Genomic DNA, 11,344 nt, shown 5'->3' on the forward strand with positions numbered 1-11,344 from the left:
GGGTTTCACCGTGTTGACCAGGATGGTCTCGATCTCTTGACCTCGTGATCCACCCGCCTCGGCCTCCCAAAGTGCTGGGATTACAGGCTTGAGCAGACTTTATAATCTTAAACAAGTGTTAAGATTTGAAATTTGCGTGGAAATAGAGATTTAAAAGGTATTGACATGATGGTGTTTGGAAACTCTGGGTGTGGGTAAGCTGAGCTAGCAGACTCATGTAAGAGCAGAATCAGAGGAATAGCAACCTCTAAAGCATAATGGGAGAGAAAGAAGTGAGGAGAGAATATCAAGAAGAAATGAAACGGTAGCATGAGCACAGCTGATGTGGACATTAGTATACTATTGCATTTTTCAGGCCTGCCAAAATAAATTGGAAGTTATAAAAAGACTCAATATCCCAAATCATCATCTGAATAGTAATGAGACATCAACACTACCTTTTAAATAGAATCTAAACTCAGTGACTTTATTGTCAACTAAGAAATTGCTTGCACACAATTATTTTTATGTGTATTTAGTCATTTACTTGAACTAGGAAACTTGTTTGAAAATGTGAAACTGCAAATTTACCTTAAGAGGATCTTTATAAAACACCTTCCTAGATGGATGTTACAATAAAGATATAAGATAATTTCTATTATTCATGATAATATTAGCTTAAAATGTTGTGCAAAGACTTTTAAAGCAGTTTTTGTTTTAGGACCCAATGAATTATTTTTAGAATTATGAATATTCCTTGAAAGTTATAATGATTCATAATTGTTCAACTCAATTCAACAAATATTAATTAAGTGCTAAGTGGAATCAAGTATTGTTCTAGATGCTTTAGTTATAACCCAATGTTAAAAAAAAGTCCCGCCCTCCTGGAGTTTATACTCTTGCATCATGGCTAGAGAGGGAAAAGGGAAAAAATGAATGAATATACACATTAAATAGTATGTTAAAAGGTGATAACTGCTATGCATTTTAGAAAAGCAGAGAAGGGTAAGGGGAATCAGAATACTATTGGATGTGTTTTGATATGCTGGGAGCAGGTTACTTCATTATTAAACAAGATGGGTAGCTTAGGCTTCATTTGTTAGAAAAATAGCGAACTCTGCAAGGAGCTGAGAACAGACAGAAATAGAAAGCAAGGCTCTGGGTCAGAAAGCTTTGTAATTTTGTTCTAGAAGAATTTGATGAGGCTGGGAGCGGTGGTTCATGCCAGTAATCCCAGCACTTTGGGAGGCCGAGGAGGGCAGATCACTTGAGGTCAGGAATTCGAGACCAGCCTGGCCAACATGGCGAAACCCTGTCCCTACTAATAAAAAAATTAGCTGGGTGTAGTGGCACATGCCCGTAATCCAAGCTACTAGGCAGGCTGAGGCAAGAGAATCGTTCGAACCCAGGAGGCAGAGGTTGCAGTGAGCCGAGATCATGTCTCTGCACTCCAGCGTGAGCGGTAGAGCGACACTCAGTCTAAAAAAAAAAAAAGTATTTTATAGTGGAAGGTGTACCTACACAGCAGTGTAATGTTCTATTTTATTTTATTTTTTCTTGACATTTTGGTACATATTTCTCTTCAGAGAGTATCAATTTACGCTTCCTTGAGCAACTTATGAAAGGGCCAAGTGCTACACCTGTGTGTACATATATAAACATGGGCACGTTAACTTTGCCCCAAACATTTGTCCAAAAAATTGTATGAGACCTTTAATAGTCAATGATGACACTAACGATATCTTTTATTTTATCATTTTAATAGGTGTGCAGTTATATCTCATTGTGATTAGGGAAGCATATTTCACAGCTATAGGATGAGGTTAGTTTAGAAGCAGGCAAAGTGGTGTTAAGACTGCTATAATCATCTAGATATGAGAAAATGAGAACATCAATTAGAAAAGTTAATGGGGATAAAATGGAAATCAAAGAGCAGGGAGATTACTTTTGGGAATTTACATGTGGTAAAAAAATAAATTTTATAGACAACAAAAAAAGGGGGATGATGAACTATAATATTGTTTAGTGATTTTGAAATCCTAGGTAGGAAATTAAGGGACTTGAAACAATGTGAGTTTATTTGTTTGTGGTATAACTTACATTTGGTTAAATGCACTAATGTTGATGGATAGCCTACGAATTTTGACAAATACATAGTCATATAGCCTTCACATAGTCAAGACAGAGATCAGTTTCATCACCACCCCAGATTACCTCATGCACCTTTGTAGTCAAACCCTGTTCCCATTCCCAAGCACAGACAACCAGCAATCTGTTTTCTTCCCAGACAATTTTATTTTTTCCAGAGTATCTAAGAAACAAACTTATACAATTTGTAGGCTATGGAGCCTGGTTTCTTTCACTTCATGTAACGTATCTGAGATTCATCCATGTTCTTGCATGTATTCCTTTTTATTCCTGAGTAGTGTGTGGTATAAATATACAATTTATTTATCTATTTGCCAGTTGAAGGATCTTTTTTAGGTTGTTTCCAATTTGGGGTTACTACGGATAAAGCTGCTATAAACATTCGCCTACAGGTTTTTGAATGAATGCCTTTTTTTGGTTTCTCCTTTATAATTACATAATTACACAGGAGTAGCATAGTTTGGTTATAAGATACATAATTTTAACTTTATAATGAATGGCTAACCACTTGGCATTTCCATCAATAATGTATGAGAATTCTAATTGCTCCAAATCCTTGCCAGCACTTGACATTGTCAATATATTTTATGTTATTTTAGTAGGTGCATAGTTATATCTCATTGTGGTTTTGTTTTGCATTTTCCTAGTGACTAGGAACATTGAACATATTTCAATGTATTCACCAGACAATGTTTTTAATTCTTCTCTTGATTGATGGTTATGACTCTAAAGAACAAGGATAAATCAGTTGATGCTATCAAGTAAAACCACTTTTCTAGATCATGGATTAAGATAACAGAATAATAGTTTAACAGCAATTGATGGAGTAAATCCTTTGGGACTGGTCTAAGATATTTGCTGAAGACTGCTGACAGAACTAAATGTGCTTTAAATAATGTATGAAAGGTTGAGGAAAAAAGATCCCAGTAAACAATATAAGAAACAATGGATGTGATATAAAAAGAATAACAAAAATAAACACTGACAGTTAGAAGGAAAAGCAGTAAAGCTGGTTGGAAACAAATATTTCCATCCGTCTATACACCAAAGAACAGAATGGTAATTAGAGCAATGAATTTGAAAATAAAAACAGATAAATATTAGTATTCCTAGAAGCTTTTTGCTAGAGGCATATGAAATTTCTAGAGCAATAGGAAGATAAACCTTATTTGACATAAACAGTTTTGATGAATGGGGAAGGATAATAGCACTGAAAGTTAAAAATGTGTCCATTAATATGGAAGTGAAAACATTTTACAGAGCATTGGAATTAGGATGAAACATAATGAAAAGTAAGGCCGGGTGCGGTGGCTCAAGCCTGTAATCCCAGCACTTTGGGAGGCCGAGGCGGGTGGATCACGAGGTCAAGAGATCGAGACCATCCTGGTCAACATGGTGAAACCCCGCTTCTACTAAAAATACAAAGATTAGCTGGGCATGGTGGTGCGTGCCTGTAATCCCAGCTACTCAGGAGGCTGAGGCAGGAGAACTGCCTGAACCCAGGAGGCGGAGGTTGCGGTGAGCCGAGATCGCGCCATTGCACTCCAGCCTGGGCAACAAGAGCGAAACTCCGTCTCAAAAAAAAAAAAAAGAAAAGTGAAAATGTTGTGTGGGCATGTTACCTGGGATCAGAGTTATGTCATAGATTTTATAATGCTTTCATCTGTGTATTATAAAATGGGAGAAGAGGCAAACTGATAGGTTCCCCCAATAATCAGTTGGAAACTCCATTGTGTCCTAGCAGAGATTGGTTATCTGCACTGTACAATGTTATTGTTTAAATGAAGAAATTAAGATTTTGAGTAGAAGTAAGCAATCAAATATAGAGTAAAATAATAAAACGAAAGTCTATAATATATAACAGTATATGTGATAGAAATAAAAGAATACAGTAGAAATCATCAACACAATGTATCCCTTTATTTATTCATCGAATTCCTATTAAGTTCTGAATCAGCACTGAAAAAAGTTGAGTGAAGAGTTGTAAACTCAGCACAGCCCCTCTTCTCATGAAGCTCATACATTAATCAAGTAATTACAATAAAAAAAAATGACCAATGTTAGCAAAGACGGGGTACTTTGAAAATGTAAGGTGCTCTCCAATTGGTTCAAATTTAATATGAACATTTATGAAATATGAAGTAGGATTAATAGAAAATTGTAACTAGAACACATATTAGGTCCAGAAAGCAAAGACCAGGACACACTGAAACATATAAATATCAGTTATGCTACTTGCACAGAGGTAGAATCAATGTTGAGTTGGAAGAATTGTCGAGCTAATTGCACTGATCTCTATTAAAAAAAACAAATGAACAAGAAGGGGTTTAAAGGCTATTAAAGCTCAAGGTAAGGAGAGAAGTTGTGCAAAGTTTGCTTAAATGGATTCACTTCCGGGCACAGTGACTCACACCTGTAATCCCATACTTTGGGAGGCCAAGGCAGGTGGATCACATGAGGTTTGGAGTTCGAGACCATCCGGGCCAACATGGTGAAATTCCATCTCTGCTAAAAATACAAAAATTAGCCTGGTGTGGTGGTGTACACCTGTAGTCCCAGCTACTCGGAAGCTGAGGCAGGAGAATAGCTTGATCCCAAGAGGTCAAGTGAGCCAAGACTGTGTCGCTGGATTCCAGCTTGAGCAACAGAATGAGACTTCCTCACAAAAATAAAATTAAATAAGTAAATAAATAAATAAATAAATGGATCTACATCTCTAGGATAACATGACAACGATAGTATACTGTCAAACTCTTGACATTTGAGAAACTGTGAAGAAGGAAAAAATTGGGTAAGAATGTAGTATTCTATTTCATGTTTTAGTAATTTGTCTATTCATTCTTAAAAATACTTTAGCATTTTTTATATGTCAAGCACTATGCTAATAAATGTTATATGAAGTTTAAGAAATAAAGAACATGATCCCTGACCTCATAAAACTTCATACTCTTGTTGGAAGTAAGAAACACACCAGAGCAATTACAGTTTAGTATGATAAGTTCAAGAAGAGAACTTCAGAGCATCAGGCAAAAATGGAGAGAACCAAAGTTATTAACTTTACTCACAAGCACGAGGAAAGGTGTCAAAAAGAAAATGATACTTTATTGGAGTTTGATTTTTGTTGTTAATTCAAGAACAAGTAGCCTATTAAGCATGAATATGAGCAGGTACTTATAAAGGCACCTAATCATTTTTTAAGTATTATAATAATAAAGGAGAAAAACAAATCAGGTGCTGTGCAAAAGTTGATTTTGTTTTGTTTTGTTTTTTTGAGATGGAGTCCCATTCTGTAGCCTGTTGCCCAGGATGGAGTGCAGTGGCATGATCCTGGCTCACTGCAACCTCCACCTCCTGGGTTCAAGCAATTTTTTTGCCCCAGCCTCCCGAGTAGCAGGGACTACAGGCTCATGCCACTACATCCAGCTGTTTTTGTATTTTTAATAGAGATGAGGGTTCACCATGTTAGCCAGGCTGATGTCGAACTCCCAATCTCAGGTGATCCACCTGCCTCAGCCTCCCAAACTGCAGGGAATTACAGGCATGAGCCAAAAGTTGATTTCTAACTGATTATGTTAGAAAGTACAAACAGCTTCAGTTGGAAAATCAGTGCCAGCTAGTCTTTAGTTGTCTGTTATAATACTCTGTACTTGACACTAACCCTTTAGGTATTTTTTTTCTAGTTGGTATTTTTATCAATAACTTGGAGGAATGCATGAGACATAAATTTGGAAATGATAACAAAGATAGGGGAGGGAGGCTAAAGCATCTCATGTGGAACCAAACTGAATGGTTTCTATGGACAGAGATGATAACTCATGTCTAATGAGATAAATTTTATTATCGATAATAATTGTAAATTCATGTTTAAATAATTAAATAAATTTGAGATTTTAGAAAGCTTCAATACATCAGAGCACAGGAGACCTGTTATGAGACAGTGCGGTACAGATGCAGAAATAGACAATGAACATTTTAATGCTTGTGTTATCTTAACAGAAGTATGAGTTCATTTCAGCAGGGTTAACTAGCAATTTCTACCATAAGCTTCTGCTTAGGTTCCATTGGTACAATATGTCCAGTTCTCCATGCCATGGACATGATTTTATATACTAAAATGTGATTATTTTGGCAGAGAATTGGAAAGTCCAGACATAAAAAAAAAAAAAAAAAAAAAAAAAAAAAAAAAAAAAAGGGCACAGAAAGGAACTTGAAACACAAGCAGTTGAAGCAGGTACAGACAAGTGGCTGAGGCATCCCAGGCAGATAATCAGTAGCACCAGGAAAGATGTCCTAGAAGCCAAGCTGTGTGCAGTCTCAAGAAGTTTGTGCTGCTGTAACAGTAGGAATAGATGCAGATCCTCAATTAAACTAAAGTGGAGCCCTCCTTCAGATGAATGATCCTAAAAAGAAATTGGAAAAAAAGGGTGAAATAGCACCCTCTGAAATCTGAAATGACTCAAAGAACTAGAGCAAGGCAGGACGTCATTCCTAAAGCAATGGAACATACAGAAGAGAGAAATGAAGTGCTGCTCCTGAACATTAAATAGCAGGCAAAAGCCTTGATCCTGAAGAGTCACAGTAGAACCAACATCAGTGCAGAGAAATCTATTCTTTTCTGCAGTTTCTTAAATTCTCCTCACAGCACAGCTTTGATCCCTGATTCCTGAACAGGGCCAAGGTTACAAGTGAGTATGATTTTTTTTATATTTGGGAAAATTAAAATTATAGAGCTGATCAACTTGCATAAATAAGTTAGTGTTCCCCAGAACTCTACTGCACAATTGACACATTCCTAGTGAAAGGCATTAATTGAAACCCCTCCTGTGAGTTGATCACTGTGTTAAATTCAAAGAAAGTAAAATTAAATGAAACGAATGCTTTGACATAAAATATTCACATTACCGCAGGTAATGGAGAGTCATTGATGTTTTTCAAGCAGGAAAATAATGGGCAAAGCTCTGGAATCTTAACAAGCAGCAAAGAAGGGATTTGATCATCTATTCACATGGCTGCAAAATGAGGTTAAAGGAATGTTAGCCAGTTGAAATATTTGTTAAAAGATATTACACACATGTAATATTTCTAATACTTTTCTTAATAAGGAAAATAGTTTATAGAATATTGCAAAGCATATATCAAGACATTCTAATTAATTTCTCATTACATGAGTACAATATTAATATATTTGCTTTGCAAAAAATTCTAATAATACAGGCATACAGTTTGGTCACATTTTATGTGAACTACAACTATACAGATATGAAACAAAATGTGTGTAAAACATTATAGATCTCATTTCATGAGAAAAATATTAAAGCAAATAACTTCCAAATTAAAAATCAACAATCACCTGGTTTGAAATGAATGGATGGTAAACTACGTCATTACCATGAGGTGGCACCAGAGTAACTGTGGCAAGTTGTGTCAGCACTGAATTCTTCCGACCTGTTGGGGAATCTACCTCATTCTTTAATTGCTGTCTAATATTCCTCAGTAGAATATATTACGATTTATTTAACAAGTCCTGCATCGGTGATCATTTAATTTTTCACTAGTGCAAATGATATCACTTTGAAGACTTAGCTTTGTGTACATGGACAAATATGTCTGGAGTATATATATACTGCCAGTAGAAGTGTTTGGCTCAAAGTAAATGAACTTTTTTAATGTTGATAAATATTGTCATATTGTCCTGTTAATAGCTATAGCAGTTTACGCTCCAACCAGCATTACATGAAAAGGCCCATGTTCCCTCATATTGGCATGACTGAATATTTTCTATCTGTCTTTTTCCATGTTGTCACCTGATATTTAAATAGTTATTATAGCTAAATTTATTATTTCTTAATTAGTAATGAGGTTGCATATACTTTAAAACTTTTACTGAGCTTTTATGTGTTTTGCTCAATGATTTGCCTACTGATACATTTTCTGTTTTTAACTTACTTTTTTCTGATCTTTATCCAAGTCAAGATCATTTTCTTATTTTTATTTATTTTTTATTTTAAAAATTAGAAATGGGGTATCATTATGCTGCTCAGGCTGGTCTCAAACACCTGGGCTCAAGTCCTGGCCTCCCAAAGTGCTGGGATTATAGGTGTAAGCCACTGTACCCAGCCTCATTTTCCATTTTTTAAGGGGAGAATGTTTTGTTTTTCTTCTTTTCAGAGCTTTTCATATGTTATAAAGTCATTAGATCGTTATATTTTCTAAAAATATTTTCTTTTAATTTGTTGCTTGTCATTAAACTTTGAGAACAGTGGCTTTCATTGCAAATGAGTTTTAATTCTTAGGTCAAACATGATAATTTTTTTCTCTTATGGTTTCTGGGTTTTGTTTTCTTTTGCTTTGCTTTGCTTTGAAAAAAAATTTTTTTAAAGCTATTAAAGCTATTCTATTTTTTTGTTGTAATGCAATTATATGGAGTTTTTTTTACATTTAGTATTTTTGTATATGTGGAATTTGTGTTTTTATATATATTAAATACCTTAGCACCATGTATTGAATAGACATTTTTCCTCCTCAGTGATTTAAATCATTACCTTTATCACATACCAGTTTCAAATATACATGATCTGTAACTAGACAATTGTATTCTGTTCTGCAGTTGACAAGAATGTTAACATTTCCCACCAATAATTGTAATGGATCATAGAATTTTGCCCACTTTACTGAAGGAGGTAGGGAGATCACAGCTAAGGGATTTGCATGATGTCCTGTGATCACATCGACAGGAATCCTGGGCTGTGGAGCCCATTTTTCTTACTTAAAATTCAATGTTTTTCCTAATCTGCTGCAAACTACGATTTGAGATCAACAGGAAAATAGGTCACTTTATTCTCTTCTGCCTTGATTCTTTTTCAGTAACAGAGGAGTATTCAAGCTGTAGTAGGCACCCGTGCCAAAATGGGGGCACGTGTATAAATGGAAGAACTAGCTTTACCTGTGCCTGCAGACATCCTTTTACTGGTGACAACTGTACTATCAAGCTGGTGGAAGAAAATGCTTTAGCTCCAGGTAAAAAAAAAAAAAAAGTATATGCATCTCTGGGTTTACTCATTGTCATAAGTAGAAACACTTTTTGAAAATATTTATGAAGAATATTTAAGACTGCTTAATCGAGAGCCACTTGACAATTCCTTTTACTTTTCTGAAACTTACTAAATAATGTACCTGATTTACAAGTGGAAATGTCTTTTTGTTAGGCGAATTCTTATTCACATGCACTTGTTGAAATTTTCAATAGTGCTATATAGAGGCAGTTTATAGAAAATTCTACCCCCCACAAACATTTTTTCTCTTGTGCATCTTAAAAATTCATGCACGTATATATCTGACTGATAGAAACACTTTCTTCTTAAACAAGTAAAGAAAGATATCTTTGATTTATGTCTGGTATAGTCATTTAAATGAGACTCTAATACATGCTTAGCAACACGTTTTCTGTGAAGATTAAACTAATGGTGCCATTTTGACTATGTGAGAACTATTAGAACATGCTCAAATGTATTAAGTAAAACAAGATGGCATTTTTACTTATTTAAATTCATGAGTATTGATGCTTTGGATTTCAAGAGTGCACCATTTCTGATTTTTATATAGGAATATATATGCAGCATTTAAAATATGTTAATGACTGCAAAAAACATATTTCAAATCATCTTTTCCTTAATAATATCCTGCATAGTAAAAAGTAAATTTTTTAGTCTGTTTTTAGATCTCAGCCTTTGTAAGTACCGTTGGCATTAATTACACAGAAAATTGCCTTTGTCTCCTTTGCTACAGTAGACAAAGACATATTCAGTGAATATGGCTTTATATGGTTTTTGCTTTAGCCTCTAGAAACTGCTTGACAAGGTGCCGGAAAAATTGTTTCTACATCATGTCAGCTTGAATTCCTGCAAGGGGCTATAAAACATTCTGACATAACCATAATAATCATAGAGTGCTTTGAATTCCTTTATCTCTGGGGAGATCAAAGCAACATGCAAATGATCTTTGAGGCACTTGTGTGAGGAAGGTAGCAAATGCTATTTTTATTCTGTCCTGATTATTGGAGAAACTGAGGCACCAAGAGGCAAAGCAATTTAGAGTAATTTAGCCAAGAGAAGACACAGGCATCGAGACACATATACCCTTGCTGAGTATGATGGATGGCCTTTGCTCTTCTGCTAAGAATTTTTGTCACTGAGATAAAAATGATGAAGATATAAGGAAAGACAAACGAAGATAAAATATGAAAATAAACTCTTGTCATTTTTTCCTCTAACAGATTTTTCCAAAGGATCTTACAGATATGCACCCATGGTGGCATTTTTTGCATCTCATACATATGGAATGACTACCCCTGGTCCTATCCTGTTTAATAACTTGGACGTCAATTATGGAGCTTCATATACCCCAAGGACTGGAAAATTCAGAATTCCATATCTTGGAGTATATGTTTTCAAGTACACCATTGAGTCATTTAGTGCTCATATCTCTGGATTTTTAGTAGTTGATGGAATAGACAAGCTTGCATTTGAGTCTGAAAATATTGACAGTGAAATACACTGTGATAGGGTTTTAACTGGGGATGCCTTATTAGAATTAAATTACGGGCAGGAAGTCTGGCTGCGACTTGCAAAAGGAACAATTCCAGCCAAGTTTCCCCCTGTTACTACATTTAGTGGTTACTTATTATATCGTACATAAGTTAATATGAAAAACAGACTATCACCTTTATTGAAAAACAACCAGTGTTTTCATTTATCTTTGCTTGCACATCTGCTCTGTTTCAGTTTTTCTACAGGAAATGAAAACCAACTTCTTTTTTAATATGAGTAAACATGTATGTCTGTTTATTTTATAAAATAATTTGAATATTTTTTGAATGTCTGAATATGAAAGAGTTCTTGATCCTAAGGAAATTTAGTGGCACAGAAAATGAAGTGAATTTGTTAGCATAATTATTCCTGTTTTTATGTCTTCATTTTAAGTCATTGCAATGTAAAGTAATATTACAAAATGATAATCACACAATATTATCAGTTATAGTTTTCTTTCCAATAAAATACTTAACTTCTGTTACTTCCTGTATGTAAACATATAATATACATTTTCTAGATTCACAAATTCAAGCAAATTACTTGAAAAATGAAAATGGCTTTTGTAGACTTTTATTTTTCCTCTTTACTGTTGAATTGATCAATTTTACATGCTAAGATTTTTTTTTTTT

At 34.7% G+C, this 11,344-nt stretch overlaps 1 protein-coding gene across 1 annotated transcript in view; it reads left to right on the top strand.

Moving 5' to 3' along the window:
• MMRN1 (multimerin 1) overlaps positions 1 to 11,256 on the top strand; it is a 73,650-nt gene extending 62,394 nt beyond the window's left edge. The window contains exons 8-9 of the mRNA XM_017509174.2: positions 8,992 to 9,144; positions 10,400 to 11,256. Coding sequence (XP_017364663.1) covers positions 8,992 to 9,144; positions 10,400 to 10,821 — 575 coding nt within the window. The 3' untranslated portion in view covers positions 10,822 to 11,256. The remainder of the gene's footprint in view (positions 1 to 8,991; positions 9,145 to 10,399) is intronic.
• Positions 11,257 to 11,344: the final 88 nt, after the last annotated feature.

This window comes from Cebus imitator, unplaced genomic scaffold (assembly GCF_001604975.1).
Source record: "Cebus imitator isolate Cc_AM_T3 unplaced genomic scaffold, Cebus_imitator-1.0 Scaffold409, whole genome shotgun sequence".
Taxonomy (NCBI): Eukaryota; Metazoa; Chordata; class Mammalia; order Primates; family Cebidae; genus Cebus; species Cebus imitator.